This window comes from Oncorhynchus gorbuscha, linkage group LG18 (genome assembly GCF_021184085.1).
Source record: "Oncorhynchus gorbuscha isolate QuinsamMale2020 ecotype Even-year linkage group LG18, OgorEven_v1.0, whole genome shotgun sequence".
Classification (NCBI taxonomy): Eukaryota; Metazoa; Chordata; class Actinopteri; order Salmoniformes; family Salmonidae; genus Oncorhynchus; species Oncorhynchus gorbuscha.
In genome coordinates, this window is record NC_060190.1 from 12,129,022 (window position 1) to 12,149,962 (window position 20,941).

At 44.0% G+C, this 20,941-nt stretch overlaps 1 protein-coding gene across 2 annotated transcripts in view; it reads right to left on the reverse strand.

The window, feature by feature from the left end:
- LOC124003313 (syntaxin-8-like) overlaps window positions 1-20,941 on the reverse strand; it is a 50,747-nt gene extending 29,806 nt beyond the window's left edge. Inside the window, exons 1-6 of one of the 2 annotated variants that reach the window (XM_046311461.1) lie at window positions 20,827-20,941; window positions 20,138-20,237; window positions 18,599-18,693; window positions 18,169-18,279; window positions 13,089-13,219; window positions 9,868-9,960 (exon numbers count right to left, since the gene is read on the reverse strand). In XM_046311461.1, coding sequence (XP_046167417.1) covers window positions 9,868-9,960; window positions 13,089-13,219; window positions 18,169-18,279; window positions 18,599-18,693; window positions 20,138-20,237; window positions 20,827-20,843 — 547 coding nt within the window. In that variant the 5' untranslated portion in view covers window positions 20,844-20,941. Of the gene's footprint in view, window positions 1-9,867; window positions 9,961-13,088; window positions 13,220-18,168; window positions 18,280-18,598; window positions 18,694-19,821; window positions 19,841-20,137; window positions 20,238-20,826 lie in introns of those variants that run through there. The other variant, XM_046311462.1, reaches the window with a different exon arrangement.

Consider the following 20,941-nt stretch of genomic DNA (forward strand, 5'->3'; position numbering starts at 1 on the left):
GAAGCATGTGGGAACAGCAGACTGGGATAGGGATTGATTGAATATGTCCGTAAACACACCAGCCAGCTGGCCTGCGCATGCTCTGAGGGCGCGGCTGGGGATGCCGTCTGGGCCTGCAGCCTTGCGAGGGTTAACACGTTTAAATGTTTTACTCACCTCGGCTGCAGTGAAGGAGAGGCTGCATGTTTTGGTTGCAGGCCGTGTCAGTGGCACTGTATTGTCCTCAAAGCGGGCAAAAAAGTTCTTTAGTCTGCCTGGGAGCAAGACATCCTGGTCCGTGACGGGGCTGGTTTTCTTTTTGTAATCCGTGATTGACTGTATACCCTGCCACATACTGTCACGCCTTGGTCATTGTATTTTGTGTTTTTGTTATATGTTTGGGTAGGCCAGGGTGTGACATGGGTTTATATGTTGTGTTTCGTATTGGGGTTTTATTAGCATTGGGATTGTGTATGATTAGGGGTGTGTCTAGTTAGGCTTGGCTGCCTGAGGCGATTCTCAATTGGAGTCAGGTGATTCTCGTTGTCTCGGATTGGGAACCGTATTTAGGTAGCCTGAGTTCGCTTTGTATTTTGTGGGTGTTTGTACCTGTCTCTGTGTAGTAGTCACCAGATAGGCTGTAATTAGTTTCACGTTTCGTTTGTTGTTTTCGTATTTCAGTTATTTCATGTACCGTTTTCATTCATTAAAGTCATGAGTAACCTACACGCTGCATTTCGGTCTGACTCGCTTCTTACAACAGACGAACGTCGTTACACATACCTCTTGTGTCTGAGCCGTTGAATTGAGATTCTACTTTGTCTCTATACTGACGCTTAGCTTGTTTGATTGCCTTGCGGAGGGAATAGCTACACTGTTTGTATTCGGTCATGTTTCCGGTCACCTTGCCCTGATTAAAAGCAATGGTTCCCACTTTCAGTTTCACGCGAATGCTGCCATCAATCCACGGTTTCTGGTTTGGGAATGTTTTAATCGTTGCTATGGGAACGACATCTTCAACGCACGTTCTAATGAACTCGCACACCGAATCAGCGTATTCGTCAATGTTGTTGTCTGACGCAATACGAAACATATCCCAGTCCACGTGATGGAAGCAGTCTTGGAGCGTGGAATCAGATTGGTCGGACCAGCGTTGAACAGACCTCAGCGTGGGAGCTTCTTGTTTTAGTTTCTGTCTTGTTTTCAGATTAGCCTTGTTAAAATCCCCAGCTACAATGAATGCAGCCTCAGGATGTATGGATTCCAGTTTGCAAAGAGTCAAATAAAGTTTGTTCAGAGCCATCGATGTGTCTGCTTGGGGGGGAATATATACGGCTGTGATTATAATCGAAGATAATTCCCTTGGTAGATAATGCGGTCGACATTTGATTGTGAGGAATTCTAAATCAGGTGAACAGAAGGACTTGAGTTCCTGTATGCTGTTGTGACCACACCACGTATCGTTAGACATAAGGCATACGCCCCCGCCCCTCTTCTTACCAGAAAGATGTTTGTTTCTGTCTGCGCGATGCGTGGAGAAACCAGCTGGCTGCACCGACTCCGATAGCGTCTATCCAGTGAGCCATGTTTCCGTGAAGCAAAGAAGGTTACAGTCTCTGATGTCCCTCTGGAATGCTACCCCTGCTCGGATTTCATCAACCTTGTTGTCAAGAGACTGGACATTGGCGAGAAGTTTACTGGGGAGTGGTGCACGATGTGCCCGTCTCCGGAGTCTGACCAGAAGACCGCTACGTTTCCCTCTTTCACGAAGTCGTTTTTTTGGGTTGCTGGCTGGGATCCATTCCGTTGTCCTGGGTGAAAGGCAGAACACAGGATCCGCTTCGCGAAAGTCATATTCTTGGTCGTACTGATGGTGAGTTGACGCTGCTCTTATATTCAGTAGTTCTTCTCGACTGTATGTAATGAAACCTAAGATGACCTGGGGTACTAATGTAAGAAATAACACATAAAAAAACAAAAAACTGCATAGTTTCCTAGGAACGCGAAGCGAGGCGGCCATCTCTGTCGGCGCCGGTCGCTTGCCCTAACCTGAATCTCCTTCGCCTCATTGTTACTTTGTCCCCTTCCACTCTGCCGTAGTGACACTGTGTCCCAGACAGAGAGGGATGCAACTACCATCAGGTGGGACAAGGAGATGGCATATGATCGATCGTGTCCAGGTCAGGATTTGTCAAATAGGAGGACCGTCTAGCATTTTCACGCCTTGGCAATTATTTGTCACTCGATCACAGAGCAGTGTCATTATGAATGGGGTGGGCAGTGAATTCATACTCCTGCAGCAGCGCTAGTCTGCACAGTAGACATTCCCAGATAATGTAGACATTATCCTGGATAATGACGTGGTTTTAACCAGCTTCTCCCGCTGGATTGGTTGTTCCCAGATCTTTCTCAATTACAACTTGATCACATTTGTCAGATGATCTCTATGAGAAAGAAGCAGGAGAGAAGCGTAACTGCTGTGAGATATTCAGAATACGTCATTTCAAATGTCCTTTTCCCCAAAGGCTATTAAAATGACTGCATATGGAAAGACCTGTGCTGCCCACCACCTTCTCGCCCAGAGTTCTGTCCACAAACCTCTGGCAAGTTCCCAGGCCTTTCAGAAAATATTTTCCATCTGAGTCAGAAGTTTAGAGTGTCACAGTCACCAAGTGGGCATGAACCCGGTTATACAAGCTGAGGCAGACCCTGTGTACTGATCCAGGACCAGCTTACCCTCCCCAAATCCTAACCTTAATCATAAGGAAAGAAAATTTTAAACTGACCTTAGATCAGTGTCTCTACTCTGACCTATAAACACCCGACTCAGAGGAAGTGACTAAATATGTACATGTACTGAGACGGTTACAGAAAGGAGGGCTTCCACAGAACACCTTCAGAGAAGAGAGAGATTTGTGGAAAATAACAGTAGTGTGAATCAAGTCAAATTAGGCTATTCTTCAATGAGAGAGGGTACAACACGGCAGGCAGCAGTAGCACTTGACACGTTCAGCGTTCCAAAGCACCATAACACTGAACCTGAAAACTATCCGTGAACCACCAACAGACTTGTTTTAAGGTGTTAGGGTTGAAGGTATACAAGGTGTATTTTCTTATATCTAGTACATGAAGAATCCTCCCTATGTCCAACTCTGTGGGGCAGAGTCGTGTCAAACTCCAGCCACCAAGTCAGTTGGTCATATCCACTCTCTGTAACTGCTACTCAAAGCTCAGTGACACCAGACAAAAGTCGGGCGTGTCTTCATGTATGACGACACCCATTTTCGTGACACGAACACCACTCCCACCCCTCCTTCCTCATCCCTAAGCCCTACTAAGTTGTTACCTGACCACCCTACCGTTGGCTCGCAGCTGGAGCAAAGCGGACGGGTGATAAATCAATCGTCGACTTCGCCCCGGCAACCCGGCTCCGCCTCAACGCCGAGCGCCGCCATTAGCGTACGTTTATTTGTTCGCGGGACTGTTTCTCTGAAGAGTGTGACCAAGAGCTCTGTTCTCCACAGCCAGGGTTGACCACCCAACTGGTGAGGTCACTGGTCCTCCAGCAGTTCTAACCAAACAGTCCAGAATGTTCCCCGGGTTCCACTATTTATTTGGACCTCATTAGAGTTCCCCGGCCGCGACTCTGATGATGCAGCAGCGGAATCAATGACGTAATTATTAGTGGGAAATAACAGACTAATGACTATGTCATAGAAACATATCTCCCTTTTTCCCCCAGCATAAAGAGTCCTTTACAAAGAGAGAGGGTGGTAGTTGTTGCATACTATTGAGGCCTAGAGATAGCCTGGTTGCAGATCTGTGTGCCATCTTGCTTGGTCCTATATACAGTATGGTTATTGTCATGCCAAACAACCATAAGAGTTGGCTATACAGCACAAACAGATCTGGGAGCAGGCTAGCCCATAGGCCCATCTTCAACACTGACAATAGGCTCCTATTATGACCTGATATGGCTCAAAAAATAAATAAGTCATCACTTACTCATATAGAAATGGATACACGTCTAACAATCTTAGCAAGTGTCCGACATAACAATCCTGGATGTTTAGGCCACATGTATCTGTTCAAAGTGATCTTCCTTCTGGATCTTTCCGTCATCTTCCACCGGCAGATCTCAATCTAAATGAAGTTTTGTTTCTCTCTCTCTCTGGTCTGAATGAGCTCACTTCTGTTCAAAAATATAGTCGCCTAACAGAAAGATATGGACACCGTGTTGCCTAGCGATGGTGAAATCCACTCAGAGTGTTATTAGTAAAACAGAATAAGACCCAGGCAGGAGTACACACAGAGGTCACGGCTGGGATATTTGATGTGCAAGCGGCGAGCAGCACATTTTGGCGGAGTCGTCGCAGGGCCACAGTCTATTTATTAAAGTGGAGAAGAGGTGGAGGAAAGGAAAGAAAACAGAACAAACAGCAATGACTGATTCCTCTGAAAGGTTTGTGCGTGGGGAATTTGAAGGGGATCGGCTTAGCGGGAAACTTTGTTGATTAAATAGCATCAAACAGCGTGTGGAAAATAAATGAACTCATCCATCCATTTGATCAGCCCACGTCGACTATGTTGGATTTTTTAATGAGGCTTGTAATAGGGGAGATAGACAAACCCTGGAATGAAAGGGTGTGTGTGTGTGTGTGTGTGTGTGTGTGTGTGTGTGTGTGTGTGTGTGTGTGTGTGTGTGTGTGTGTGTGTGTGTGTGTGTGTGTGTGTGTGTGTGTGTGTGTGTGTGTGTGTGTGTGTGTGTGTGTGTGTGTGTGTGTGTGTGTGTGTGTGTGTGTACGTACGCTTAACCACACACCCTCCTTTCCCTGGTTATTCCAACCAAAGTGAGGGTGTATTGTGGAAAACTAGTCCCTACAGCTGGAACCCTCCACAGCCCCGCGAAAAGACCCACTTTTACAAGACTGGCCGTCACTCATAATCACAGACCACTGTGACACGGGCTGATGTCATTGTTCCAGACCCGAATCAGAGAAATATCAACACCAATAAAGTCAAACAATGTTGATTCTAGCAGCAAAAACCTTCATTTCGTTGATATAGAACATTTAGTGAGACGCACAGGGACATTTTCTGCCACATTGAATTTGGAAATAAAAATATGGTTGATTTACGCCACATCATGTCAGAAATATGAACAGGCCTGGTGATGACACACATCATAAATAATCTTCACACCCAAAAACATAGATTGACTTTTTCTTTTTATAGGTATTGAAGAAACAGAACAAAAAGAGGGAAAAATCTACTGTCCAAATGGGAAAAAGGCTTTCTTGTCTTCACAGATCACACCTGCAAAGCCTGGGGATTAAAACCGCTACTACTTTGCTCAACCCTTTCTCACCATTCATTGTAGATTCACAGTGTTTTTTAAGACAGGGATGGAAGAGAAACCGAGGGCCTTCGGTTCATTTCTTAAACTCATAACAGGTCACCTTCACTGATGGCCCTGGCTTCAAGCTCTTTCCCAAAAAGGAGCCGACTGCAACCTCCACTGCACTCAGGTCAGAGGCTAGCCCCGAGCACAGAGCTTAATCTATTTACAGGGAAACACTGCAACCTGACTGAGATCAGAAGAAAAACGGAACCCCTAAAAAGACAGAGAAAGGGAACACTCAAACTGTCGGAGTCTAGGCTTTTCAAATGAAATCAATTTTCCCTGCCTCTCCAAAAGCATTATGCTAGCCTGTTACTTTTACGTTGTCAATTTTGTCATTTAATACAAGTAAGAAATGCAGCACCTACAAAGCTGTACGACGCAATAATACGGGTCACGAAGTATGCAGAAAACATTAACTGAATCTCTGTGTCTCATAAGGGCATATAAAGCATGAACTGTTCTGTTAGGTTGTGTGTGTGTGTGTGTGTGTGTGTGTGTGTGTGTGTGTGTGTGTGTGTGTGTGTGTGTGTGTGTGTGTGTGTGTGTGTGTGTGTGTGTGTGTGTGTGTGTGTGTGTGTGTGTGTGTGTGTGTGTGTGTGTGTGTGTGTGTGTGTGTGTGTGTGTGTGTGTGTGTGTGTGTGTGCATGCCTGCAGGCCCGCATTCCATCATGCATTTGGGTATATAACCCTATAGCTTAAAGACCTTTTTAAAACACCAGCATATCCTTAATTGTACCATCAAATACAGTATGCCCATCAGAACCTGGGTGGTATGATGTCTTTAGGGTGGCATGGCTTGGTTTGGTGTGGATTCAAGTAACCCACCAGTTTCTCCAGCCTGCAGCCACGGCGTCCTCTACCCCAGCACCCTGCAAGGCATGCGGGGCTCAATGCAGACCGTCCCGCCCCTAAATCAAGCAAGGGAACTCTCAGGCTAACAGCAATCAGTATGCCTGGCTGTTTGAAGTCCTTCCTTGGCCTCCCCTGCTCACCACGCTGTGTGATATATCCTATTTTTCCACCTGTCCCACACCTCTTCTGGGACCATGACATCTCAGCCATAACTCACAGAGAGGAGAGAGAGAAGAAGGAGTGGCGAAAGAGGAGGTGGAGAGAGGAGGGAGAGGGTAGGGGAACAGAGAGAGGGAAGATGGGAGGAGGCAGAGGAGAAAGAGAGAGGAGGTCGAGGTGGACGAGGCAGAGGAGGTAGAGAGGAGGCAGAGAGAGAGAGGGATAAGTAGAGCCAGAGAGAGAGAGAAAGAGGGTTAAAGAGAGGCCTCGATCACACCCATAGCCTCACTAGGCAAAATGGTACGATGCATCACCGGGATATGTGTGCAACAAACGTTCAACATTCGCCTTCTGCTACCATTTCTGCCAAGGCGTCTACGCACACAGATTGACGCACACGTTCGATAAATCCAGCGTATAAAGCTACACAGAATGCACTGCAACTGCCTCCGCAACGCAATGGCAAGCGCAGCGCTCCGTTGGAAACTAATGTACTTCTGGTGTACCAAAATGCAACGACACCGTCGGTGGGATCGAGGCGTAAGGAGAGAAAATACAGAGAAGGGAGAAGAGAAGGGCAGAGGTAAAGAGGGGAGGAAGAGAGAACGCGAGGGAAGCCTGTAGGCTCCAGAGCCCTGAGGGCCTGTGTGTGAGACCGGGTGAGTAATAGTCAGTTGGTCTCGTGAACTCTGAGCCCCACTGTAAATTCAGATGGGAAGCCGGTGGAGACTGCAGGATGTTGGACTGATCCACTATTGGATCCCCCCTCACATCTCATCCCTCTGTTTATCACCTTTATGTAATACCCCCGGGGACAGGCATACAGGTGGGCCAATCCGTGAGACCAGGCAGGCCTCCTAACACTCTTATTTGCCGGGTTTGGTTTCAATTTCAACCAGGCGGACCTGGTTAGAGGTTCGAACATGCACAGGGGACTAGGCGGCGTTTGGAGATGCATTCGGTCGTGATCGAAAACATGGAAAGAGTGAAAGAGAGCCGTTATCAAAAACTTTGGATAAAGTGCACTTTAGGGGAATGTGGTCTGCCTAGCTAAAATATCAAAGCCACTTTGTATCAGGGCTGAAGTGTTCAATCGCCTGCTCCGCTCGCTTGCTGCCGGGGCATCGGGTCCTGACTCTCAGTTAAACTCACCGTCGTCGCGTCAGACGATTTGCCGCGCCGAGGTCCTTTGTTATTGGAAACACTGACGCCACGCACTTCAAAAAAGAAACGCGAAAAGAGAAAAACACGTCAGTTCGGACTCTGAGGATCGAAGGGGAACCAATGATCCTTCTCTAGCTCAATAAGGTAAGAGGAGAGCAGGCTGAAACAATCAAGCCGTAGCTACCCTCTGACTCGGGGAGGATCGCAGGCCAAACATCTACTGTTTGTTCCCAGCAGCAGAAGGGGAAACTCGTTTTTGTTTCCATCTCAAAAGGTCATTCGATTACACATCCCTGCGGGATCTGTTTCAGCACAGCCCCAGAAAAGGACCATACAAAGTCATCTGACCGAACTTGGAACTGGCCGTCTAAAATAAACACACTATAAATAAATTGAAATATGCATTGAATATTCATAGGTGGCCACCAAAACGGCTGAAGAACATAAACAAAGTGGTGTGATTTTGGGGCTATGGCTTCATCCGCTCTTCTCCGTTAGGACTAACAAGATAACTAAGAAGCTGTTTAACATTATTGGGATATAGCCTACATTTATAATGTCCCAGAGGAAGGAGTCTGGGCTCTTTAGGGAGAGAACATCAATCATGTCATCACATTGTGCTCATGGCGGGAGAAAGAAAAGCACCATTTAGTCCAACGGTCCACTAATTGTCTGGCCCGCGGGGGTTGTGGCGTTGCGGTGCGGCCCGGGAACATGCCAAGAACAGCAAGCAGGAACTAATGAACTCTGTGTAACGTTCCTCTATCAGACCACTAAGCCCACTCACTCCATACGCTCTACAGTCAATATACAGTGACACCAAGCCTGATAGAAGTCCATCTCGATCTTCCTCTGCCCCCTATAGGCTTTGGGTGTCCTCCACACGTTAAGAGCGCCCTAACATATTCTGTTCTCAGAAAACATCGCTTTGAAAGGAGACAAAGGCCAAAAGTGGCAAGTGATATATTAAATATAAATATATTTTTCTTTTCTTTTGTTAAGGCCCAGTGCAGTTAAAAACTACATTTCCTGTGTTTCATATACATTTCCACACGAGGTTGGAATAACACTGTGAAAATGATGATAATGCCCTTTTAGTGTAAGAGCTGTTTGAAAAAGCAGCCTGAAATGTCTGCCTGTTTGGACTGCCTGGTGATATCACCAGGTTGTAAATTAGTTAATAGACCAATAAGAAACAGATTCCCAAACCTCTCTGCCAATAACAGCAAGTTTTCAGTTTTCCCCTCCACACTGAGACCACTCCCAGACAGTCCTAGCAAAATTGTTTAAGAAATTGTTCTTTGCTACAAAGGTGTTTCTGTTCATTTTAGATTTTTTTTACATTGAAAACAATCCTGGTAAGGTACTTAAATGTTACCCAGAAATGATTGGATATCGAGACAAAAACGGCTGCATTGGACCTTTAAAACGAATAATCAGGCAAAACTGGAGTCTCTTGGGGATACAACTAAGAAATGTGTAGTTGAGATGGAGAGTGTACAGTTGAGGAAACAATGAGATCTAATGCTCCTGCGAGAGACGGTTGAGGAAACAATGAGATCTAATGGTCCTGCGAGAGGCGGATGATGACTATCTGGCATCCTACAACCTTTTCTCAAGTGCCTCCATCTGTAGACGAACCAGAGCGATATGCTCAGACCTGCCTTCTGCCCGCCGTCTGCCTCCTATTCTAGGACAGCGCTTGACTCTCTCCGCAAACGCATTAAAACAGTACGTCAGGGAGCTCACATTCCTCCTAACCAGACTATACAGCCTGACACAGTCACAGATCCACCCCCAGCAGAGCTCTTCTAGAAGGACGGCTGGACGTTTTCTGAGAGCTCACCGTGAGGTCACTTTAAGAATAGAAATGCATCGTCTACGTCCCAAATGGCACCCTATTCCCTATATAGTGCACTATTTCTGACCAGGATCTGGTGAAAAGTAGTGCACTGTGTAGGGGATAGGGTACCATTTGGGATGAACACTTTATTTAATTCTGAGACTCTGACCAAGGTGGCTTGGAACACCTGTAAAGGGTACTGACCCCTGTTCCATGACTGAAATAATAGCGTGTCTGATTGATTTCACACAGTGGTTTGGAGTAAGGTGTGGCTGGTCTGGTGTGTGGCTGGTAGAACTATGCATGAACTATATACACCCTTCCTTTGTTAGGGAGACACATACACAATATGATAAGGAGCTTGTGTCTTACTGTTGAGGTGAAAGGTAGGGTAGACTTATCTGATTGACGCAGAGTAGGTCATAGAAGCAATAGCAGACACAAACACACACACACCCCTCCTTACCATTCTGCCCGTCCAGCTCGTTGCCTATATCCTGACCCATCAGCTTCTGTCGGCTGATGACGGCGGCTAACGCATCCAACCCAGCATCCTGAACTGTTCAGAGAGAGGGAGAGAGACAAAGGGGTTAACTCAGCCCTGTTCAGCATAGAGAGAGAGAGACAGAAATAGAGAGGTGCTCCATAAGAGAGAGACCTATACATTATAGCAGGGTTCCCCAACTGGCGGTCCGTGGGCCGAATTTGGCCAAAGGGGGATTTTATTTTGTACCTCCAACTTTTCTGAGCAAAACATTTTAAAAATCCTGCAAAGGTAAGCGTTGATACTATGATGACAACCTGATGTTTCCTCAAAAGTATATATCTACAGTGCCTTCAGAAAGTATTCAAACCCCTTGACTTTTTCCACATTTTGGTGTGTTACAGCCTGAATTTAAAATGGATTAAATTTAGATTTTTAGGGTACTGGCCTACACACACAATACCCATTTTTTAAATACATTTTATGTCAACAAATTAATAAAAAATGATAGCTAAAATGTCTTGAGTCAAGTATTCAACATATTTGTTATGGCAAGCCTAAATATGTTCAGGAGTAAAAATGTGCATAATAAGTTGCTTGGACTCACTCTGTGTCCAAAATCGTTTTTAACGTGATATTTGAATGATTACCTCATCTCTGTACCCCACACATTTAATTATCTGTAAGGTCCCTCAGTCGAGCAGTGAATTTCAAACACAGATTCAACCACAAAGATCAGGGAGGTTTTCCAATGCCTTGCAAAGAAGGGCACCTATAAAAAAATACATAAATACATTTAAAAACACACATTTAATATCCCTTTGAGCATGGCGAAGTTATCAATTACACTTTGGATGGTGTATCAATACACCCAGTCACTACAAAGATACAGGCGTCCTTCCTAACTCAGTTGCCGGAGAGGAAGGAAACCGCTCCAGGATTTCACCATGACTTTAAAACAGTTCCAGAGTTTAATGGCTGGGATAGAAAACTGAGGATGGATCAACAACATTGTAGTTACTTCATAACACTGTGAAAAGAAAGAAGCCTGTACAGAATATAAATATTTCAAAACATGCATCCTGTTTGCCACAAGACACTTAAGTAAAACTTTTTGTCCTGAATACAAATAAGTATGTTTGGGGCAAATCAAACAACGCATCACTGAGTACAACTATTCATATTTTCAAGCATAGTGGTGGCTGTATCATGTAATGGGTATACTTGTCATCAGCATGGACTACAGATTGTTTTAGGATAAAAAGAAACAGACTAGAGCTAATCACAGGCAAAATCCTAGAGGAAAACCTGGTTCAGACACAGGGAGAGAAATTCACGTTTCAGCAGGACAATAACCTAAAATACAAGGCCAAATATACACTGGAGTTGCTTACCAAGATGTCATTGAAGGTTTCTGAGTGGCCTAGTTACAGTTTTGACTTAAATCTACCTGAACCAACTTAACAGAGCTTGAATAATTGATTTATTATTTTACAATCCAGGTGTGAAAAGCTTACCCAGAAATACTCACAGCTGTAATTGCTGCCAAAGGTGATTGTAACTTTTTCCACTTTGACAGAGTATTTTGTGTAGATCATTGACAAAAAAAATGACACTTAAATCCATTTGAATCCCACCTTGTTGTAGCACAACAAAATGTGGAAAAAGTCAAGGGGTGTGAATACTTTCTAAAGGCCCTGTATATATTTGTATTTATAAGACTGTAAAAACACCACCAAATCAGCTCTAAGGGATCTTCATTTTGGAAATCTGTTCCAAAGTATTCACACTCATCATAGAGAGAGATACGTGATCTTATACAAATGTAAGTAAATATTATGTTTCAGTGGAATACATCCGTTTGGGCTTCTTTGCGGTCAATTTGCAGTCTACAAATGATTTGTAATTGCGTGCCGTCCCCCTGACCATCCAGTCAAGAAGAAAAAAATGGTCCCATAGCTGAATCTAGTTGATGATTCCTGCATTATACAGTTCATCAATAAACAACCCACAATTAGGAAAACCCCATTCAACTACCATACAAATACTCTAGAGCACATTACGCATCCACACAAAAATGTGTCAGATGTAGCAGCGGAGAGGTGGTAAAACTATAAAGACATGCCGAAATTCTTCTTTAATGACTCATTGGTAGAGAGAGAGAGAGCAATTTTGTGATTTCAAAAGGTAACCATTTGGTGAGTAGGAATGACGCTATTGGGGTTCAGCACTGGGGAGCAACACTAGGGGGCAGCGTGCCACAGGTGACTCACAGCACTTCAAACGCACACACACACACACGACAAAGACATGCCTTTACGCACGCACAAACAAACACACACACACACACACACCTCAGCCTGACTTCTGTTATTCTAACTGTTCTAACTGTACTGGGTGAAAAAGGAGAGGGGGGCAGCTGAACAGTGACTTTGTGAAAGAGACGGATACGTAACTTGTGGGAAACTATCATTCTCTATCACAATTTTACAGAGGGGTGGTGTTACACTGAGTTTGTCCAGGTTATTATATGTGCTTCATGGGGTTCAGGGATTTGGTGAGGAGAGGAGAAGGCCCTTTGTCTCTAAATTTGACACAGACACCACCACAGGAATCTGTGAGACCACAGATTTGGTTGCTCACTATAGGCCCTAAACTCACATCCGGAACTCCCAATGGGGGCTCAAAACCTTGATGTGGTTTCACTGTATCCCCACAATACTGACAAACTGAAAATAGCCAGATCGCAGCCAGAACCGTAATGGAGACATAACAGAGGAGAGACTCATGTGGAGTCAGGTGAACTGTACTAGGATCAGCCTGGATGTTGCAGTTACAGTCCATGTGGGAACGATTTAGGAACTGGGAGAGGCTGGAAATCGAATCTGCTGAATGTGAGTTACTGTGTTCACCTCATCCTGTGACCGTGTGGATATAGTTATCAAGGTGTAGCCTCGAGGAGGACCGCCACCTCTGTGTTTCCTACTAGAGCCACTGATCACAGGTCAGTTTTGCATGGGTGAAGTTAGGCCTCTGAAGGTACAAGCTGATCCTAGATCTGATCAGGGGTGTATTCAGAGTCAGTGATGTGAAACGTTCGGACTGTTGTAGACAGATATACAATGAATAGAGCTGACAACACCCCCTAGTCTACCTGACAGTTCCACACCATACACTTCTATCTGAACTTTGTGTAACCTTACCCTCGACGATGCGCTGCTGCTGCTGTTTGATCGCGGAGAAGCCCAGGCCCCTGGTGTCCTCTGACTCGTTGACCAGCCAGGGGTTGGCCGGGGTCCCTCCTTCTCCCCCCGCCCCTGGCATCAGGGTCGACCTGGGAAATGTCACACAACAACATGATCAGCATGCCAAGGGTGGAGAGAACACACTCCCTGTACCTGTCAATCACCTGAACGGGACACACGTCGGAACTACCGACACGCGCCGTCAACCCTTCGCAAACAAACACGGTACAATGGACACAAGTGCAACCTCTGTGGCAAGCGGTTACATCTGTAACACTCATGTTACTCATCTGATGTGGACTTGTGTAACAACATGTCCTTCCCTTCAGATGAGACAAGGCTTATTTATTTTCTTGTTTGGTTTTTACGTTCTGAACAAGGAAGCAGATATGTTTAGTTGCTTTAAAAAAAAACTAGTACCGGCTTGTTCGACATGTAAACACTGCATGCTAATCATACACAGCCACGGGCCCTCAAGTTTACAGTTGTGTTTCACTCTGACTGACACACACACGCGCACACACACACGGGCACGCACACCAGAGTGATCTTGTTGTGTTGTGTAGCGCTTAACACTGTTGTGTGGTTTTAAGCTATTTTTTTGTTAATGGGGAAAAGCTGTCTGAGGCTGCCTCAGACCCAGAGGTTGTGTTGCGGTGAAGTGTCAAACTCTCCGTTAGTACAGATAGATCAATCCCGTCCGTCAAGACAGTGTCACCTACTGGTCAGACCCAGCAATTCACCTCAGACAGCGCTGACTGGACTGACTGGAGGACTGGCATTGGCTGTCAGGGGACCTTGGGGGACAGCCATTGGCTGTCAGGGAAATTAGGATTGCAGCCATTGGCTGTCAGAAGTAGGCACTTAAAATCTCCTCCACTTCCCTTAACAAAGCCCATTTACTACAATATCATACAGCTCATCAAATCCTTGTGGTACACTGTTGAAAAGAATGAAAGATATGTCATTGTAGATGTGATTCCAGGCTCATAACAAACCACAATGTCACCAGGTAAAGTAATGGTGTGATCAGAAACCTCTAATAGGTATACTTGTGGACGTTGTGAAGTTCCTCTCCTCACGCTGGTATTGGACAGGACAGGTTGTACTAAATTTGAACTCAAAGTTGCCATGACGCCACCTCCTTCCTTCCTTTTTCCGAGGGCGAGTGTGTAGTTTGAAGCACCCCATCTCCCTCTCTTTACTCCTTGGCCCAGCTTACTCAGCAGTGGCGGCCAGGGCGAGACAAGGAGGTCGGCAGCCAGCGCTAAGCTAATCTTTCCGACAGGTTTGGTAACTATCCTACCGCGTGGCGGATCTCCACTTCCTCCCGCCGTGTGAAGATTAAAGCTTATCCAATTAACCGCCCACTGGGGCCCGCCAACTTATTAATCAGGCATCTCTGGGCAGCCCGCATCACACTCCACCGCCGCCGAGGACCCGACATACAGACAGGCCTCTGAGGCTGTAACTTGGACAAGGCCGATTGAACTCATTTCGACTTGTTGCAGTAGTGTAGTGTGTAGTGTTGTGGTGGCTCTCTTGTCGAGATGTGTGTTTTGTCATATATATATATTTTTTTTTAAATCCCAGCCCCCATCCTCTTCAGGAGGCCTTTTGGTAGGCCGTCATTGTAAATAAGAGTTTGTTCTTAACTGACTTGCCTAGTTAAATAAAGGTTAAAACTATTTTAAAAAAAGGAGAGATTGATAATGGGGAAAGGGGTGGTAAGGGGCTTGGGGGTGTTCCAAAGAGGGTCGGGGTGCAGTGACCCTTCAAAATGGAGGCGCCACGTCTCTTCTTTGCTTGATAAGAGGCTAATCTCTCTCTAATGTATTGTTTCACAAATAAAATAAGCCCCCTTATCCCGGACCAAACCCTCTCCTCGAAAAAATGGAACAGCTTAGGTTATCCAAGCGAGGCTAATACCCACCCACCCCAAAGACCACACACTGAGTGCAAGGCCTACCTACCCACTCTTCCCCACCCCCTCTCAAATCATCCACCCACCCCACGTCAGTATCAAAGTACAGAATACACTGTACATCAAAATACAGTACCAGTCAAAAGTTTGGACACACCTACTCATTCCAGAGTTTTGCTTTATTTGTACTATTTTCTACATTGTAGAATAATAGTGAAGATATCAAAACTATGAAATAATGCATACGGAATCATGTAGTAACCAAATAAGTGTTACAAATCAAAACATATTTTATATTTGTAGCCACCATTTGCCACTATGTAGCCACCCTTTGTGTTTATGACAGCTTTGCACACTCTGGAATCCTCTCAACCAGCTTCACCTGGAATGCTTTTCCAACAGTCTTGAAGGAGTTCCCACATATGCTGAGCACTTGTTGGCTCCTTTTCCTTCACTCTGCAGTCCAACTCATCCCAAACCATCTCAATTGGGTTGAGTTTGGGTGATTGGGGAGGCCAGGTCATTTGATGCAGCACTCCATCACGCTCCTTCTTGGTCAAATAGCCCTTACACAGCCTAGAGGTGTGTTATGCCGTTGTCCTGTTGAAAAACAAATGCTAGTCCCACTAAGTGCAAACCAGTTGGGATGGCGTATCGCTGCAGAATGTTGTGGTAGACATGCTGGTTAAGTATGCCTTGAAATCTAAAATCACAGACAGTGTCACCAGCAAAGCATCCCCACACCATCACACCACCTCCGCCACGCTTCACGGTGAGAACCACACATACGGAGTTCCTCCGTTCACCTACTCTGCGTCTCACAAAGACAGGGCAGTTGAAGCCAAAAATCTCAAATTTGGACTCATCAGACCAGGACAGGACAGATTTCCACCAGTCTAATGTTGATTGCTTGTATTTCTTGGCCCAAGCAAGTTTCTTCTTCTTACTGGTTTCCTTTAATATTGGTTTCTTGCAGCAATTCGACCATGAAGGCCTGACTCATGCAGTCTCCTGTGAACAGTTGATAAAGAGATGTGACTGTTACTTGAACTCTGTGAAGCATTTATTTGGGCTGCAATTTCTGAGGCTGTTAACTAATGAACTTGTCCTCTGCAACAGAGGTAACTTCCTTTCCTGTGGCGGTCCTCATGAGAGCCAGTTTCATCATAGCACTTGATGGTTTTTGCGACTGCACTTTGAGAAACTTTAAAAGTTCTTGAAATTTTCCAGATTGACTGACCTTCGTCTTAAAGTAAATGATGGACTGTCTTTTCTTTTTGCTTATTTGAGCTGTTCTTGCCATAATATGGACTTGGTCTTTAACCAAATAGGGCTATCTTTTGTATACCTTTATTTTATTTAATACCACCCCTACCTTGTTATAACACAACTGATTGGCTCAAAAGCATTAAGGAAAGAAAAGCATTCCAGGTGAAGCTGGTTGAGAGAATGTCAAGAGTGTGCCAAGCTGTCATCAAGGCAAAGGGTGGCTACTTTGAAGAAGATAACATATCAAATATATTTTGATTTGTTTAAAACTTATTGGGTTACTACATGATTCCATATGTGTTACTTCAAAGTTTTGATATCTTCACTATTATTCTAAAATGTAGAAAATAGTAAAAATAAAGAAAAACCCTGGAATGAGTAGGTGTGTCCAAACTTTTGACTGGTACTTTATATTTTCCTGGGGAAACTTGAAATGGTAAGATCACAAGAGTAAGATCAACTGTGTAATTCATTAGATGCCATTTGATTTAGTTATGGGCCACCAATATTCGTGATTGGCTGTGGGATCTATAAAAAGGCTAAAAGCAAGTGTTCCCATCCCTCCCTGCTTTCAGCCCTAAGTGGATTAATCCAAACAAGAAAGTCTGTGAAACACGTATAAACGGAGCAGTCTCAGATCAGACTAATAAGAAAATAGTTAACGTTTCGAAAGTCTGCAAATTTGATCAATCGATGACTGATCCTGAGTTTTACCACACACGGCCATTCCACTATTCCTGGAAGGTAAATTGAAAACCTCAGTATTATCCCTGTAGCCTGTGTATTATTAAAAGAGCACGATCCTGTCAAATGAATGGGGTTTAACCCTCATTTAATTTCACATACAAAACATACTCAAAACCTGACAGCGGAAGTCCATGCCGTTACCACTGAGTGAGCGCCATTCATTTCACCTCCTGGCTGTCCAAATATACGTCACCTGGGATGGGGCAGGTCAAGCCCGATGCTGAGTAATGACCGTTTCCCAAAGTGTTTTCCTAAGCTCCTGTACAGAACTGTCTCTACAATTAAGAATAATATGAGAATACAGGATATAGCCAGTGGCGTCCAGTGCTTTGATTGGTCCACTGGCAGATGAGGATGACAGGATGAGGATATGAGCTCAGCGGAGAGTGATAAACTATAAACTCTAAAAGCTTGGGTTGCACATCCGATCCCTTTAATTTTTTCACTGAGCCTCAGTGTACCAGTTTCGGGCAGTGCCAAGAGTGTGATCACCAGTGCAAGACAAGCAAAGCCTCTTGATGAATGAGAATCTGAGCGATTTAGAAGTCAATTGCCCTGCGCCGGCCCCAATATGACAGACTAGACAGACTAGACTTCCAATGGCGTCGAATGGGCTCAGACAAATGGTCGTACGGAAGTCCAAAGACCTCCTTTGCACACAAAGTTAGTGACCGGTGACTTATCCTCAAAAGAAACCGTGGATCCGTTAGACCCTTCAGACACATTTGGGCTGAGACAAAGTCAAGACTCAGATTAATTGGCAGCACTAGCAGATAGAAAGAGATAGTTCTCCGCTGGCAGGACGGGCTTTGGTGCATCACCAATTGCCTATGACCGATGTTCAGATTCTGGTCCATTAACATTAACTTACAATGAGTGGCATATGCTAAAAGGAGACTTAATGAGCAGTGTGTGTGTGTGTGTGTGTGTGTGTGTGTGTGTGTGTGTGTGTGTGTGTGTGTGTGTGTGTGTGTGTGTGTGTGTGTGTGTGTGTGTGTGTGTGTGTGTGTGTGTGTGTGTGTGTGTGTGTGTGTGTGTGTGTGTGTGTGTGTGTGTGTGTATTACTTATACATAATGAGCTGTAAGAGGGAGTAATACCTCGAGAGCTCTGGATGTGTAACATCACCCTTGAACGTGGCATTTAGCTGCTTGTCCCTGGTGACCAGGTCGTCAACAAGATTCTGTCTCCGATCGGCTTCTGACTGCATTCTGGAGAGGCAGTTGTGTTAAGGTCAAAAACGTTTGACCCCACAACATGATTAACAAGGAGTTGGACTATTAGTTTACTATCATTCATCTATAAAGTAACAGACAATGCAAATCACAGATTTTCATTGCAGAGAGTGAAGGATTGATGCAATTTCTTACAAAGCACTGCCCTCTACAGGACCTTTACATACAGGACCTTCACATACAACTACACCGCAGTGTCATGAATGTGAAACCAAACCGGTTTGGTGCACTGTGCTGCGTGTCATCAGTCACATGACCAGGAGGACCAGTGATAATGTTGTGAAAGGAAGGATACATGCGCCGAGAGGATGAGGCTCGGAGCAAACTCTCTCTGAGCTGGTTGATGTTTTGTTTCAGCTTCTGCAGTGACGCTCGCAGTGTCATGTTGATCTGGACAGGCAAATAAACACTATTACAATCCATTTCTAAACAGAAATGGTCAAATACAGTAGCTACAGTGCCTTCAGAAAGTATTCACACTCATTTACTTTTTCAACATTTTGTTGTGTTACAGCCTGAATTTAAAATGGATTAAATGTAGATTTTGTGTCACTGATATACACACCATACCCCATAATGTCAACGTGGACTTTTATTTTGTAGAAAATGTTCAGAGATTAATACAAAATGAAAAGCTGAAATGTCTTGAGTCTACAAGTATTCAACACCTTTGTTTATAGCAAGCCTAAATAAGTTCAGGAGTAAAAATGTGCTTAACAAATCACAGAATAAGTTGCATGTACTATTCCAGTGTTAAATAATAGTGGTTAACATGATTTATTTTATAACTACCCCATCTCTGTACCCCACACATACAATTATCTGGAAGGTATCTCAATCGAGTAGTGAATTTGAAGCACAGATTCATCCACAACGACCAGGGAGATTTTTCAATGCCTCGCAAAGAAGGGCACTGATTGGTAGATAGTAGCATTTTAAAAAGCAGATGCTGAATGTCCCTTTGAGTGTGGTGAAGTGGTTAATTAGGCATTGGATGGTGTATTAATACACCCAGTCACTACAAAGGTAATGGTGTCCTTCCGAACTCAGTTGCCGGAGAGGAAGGAAACCATTCAGGGATTTTCACCATGCCAATAGTGATTTTAAAACAGTTTAATATGGTTGTGATTTCAGAAAACTGAGGATGCATCAACACTGTAGTTACTCCACAACACTGACAAATTACAGAGTGAAAAAAAGGAAGCCTTCACATAATAAAAATATTCCCAAACAGGCATCCTGTTTGCAACAAGGCACTTTAAGTAATAGAGCAAATAAATTAACTTTTTGTCCTGAATAGAAAGCATTATGTTTGGGGAAATCCATCACAACACATCACGGAGTACCACTCTTCATATTTTCCAGAATGGTGGTGGCTGTATCATGTTATGGCTATGCTTGTCATCGGAAAGGACTAAAGGATCAAAATAAATGGAATATAGCTATAATCACAGGCAAAATCCTAGAAGAAAACCTGGTTCAGTTTGCGTTCCACCAGACATTGGGAGATTAATTCACCTTTCAGCAGGACAATAACCTGAAATACAAGGCCAAATATACATTGGAGTTGCTTACCAAGACAACATTGAAAGTTCCTGGTTTGGCCTAGTTAAAGTTGATATAAATCGGCTTGAAAATCTATGGCAAGACTTAAAAATGTCTGTCGAGCAATCATCAACAATCAACTTGACAGAACTTGAAGAATTTAAAAAGAATAAATGGGCAAATATTGTACAATCTAGGTGTGTCAAGTGGTATGAATACTTTCTGAAGGCACTGCTATATACTTTTGAGTAAACAAATATGTAGTTAAGCAGGTTGTCATCATAGTTACCTTTGCAGGATTCCCTCCTGTCCTCTGTTGTCTGTTTCTTTCATGAATATTCTCTGCAATTTCTTGAACAAGGCGGCAAGTGGCATCATAATTCTGTAACCTACAAAAACCAGGTTGGTATACAATTATCGTGAGTAGTACTATAGTTGAATATGTAGTTAAAATAATTTGTGTATGAACCACTATAATAAAGCCAGTTCAAAAGAAGATGTTGCAATTCTTCAAGGTATAACAATAACAACAAATAAATCAGTTGTAGACTAATTCATTTGGGCTGATTGAGTGTGGCCAACTTTGTCTCGAGTTTAGATGAACTGTCATTCAGCACTGGAGACAATTTGTTCCTCATCATAGATACTAGTAACGTTAGATAAATTAGCTAGCTAGCTCGTTTGCTACTTAAGTCATAACCCTGCGTACAGTATGTTGTTATCGGCGAACGTGCATTGCAATTCATTTCGTGTGAACTATCAATGGGAATGATAATATAACATACAGACCGACTCATCGAGTCAAGTCGTATTTAGCTATTTATTTTAGAAGTAGCCGGTTAAAGGGAAAGGAGTTACTGTTAATAACGTTAACAATCCAGCTAATAACACACATATATACATTTGAAGACGTATTTCTATATTTGATCCAACGCTATCTTAAACATACTCATAATGGCCACCTTAAAATCTGCTTACCAGGGATCTTGAGACATGTTAACGAGTTATAATAAATGATTTTTTTTCGATATTTACTCCATAGATCGTGTGATAATTAGGAGGCACTTCCTGTTTGGGTGTGACGTCAGGAGGG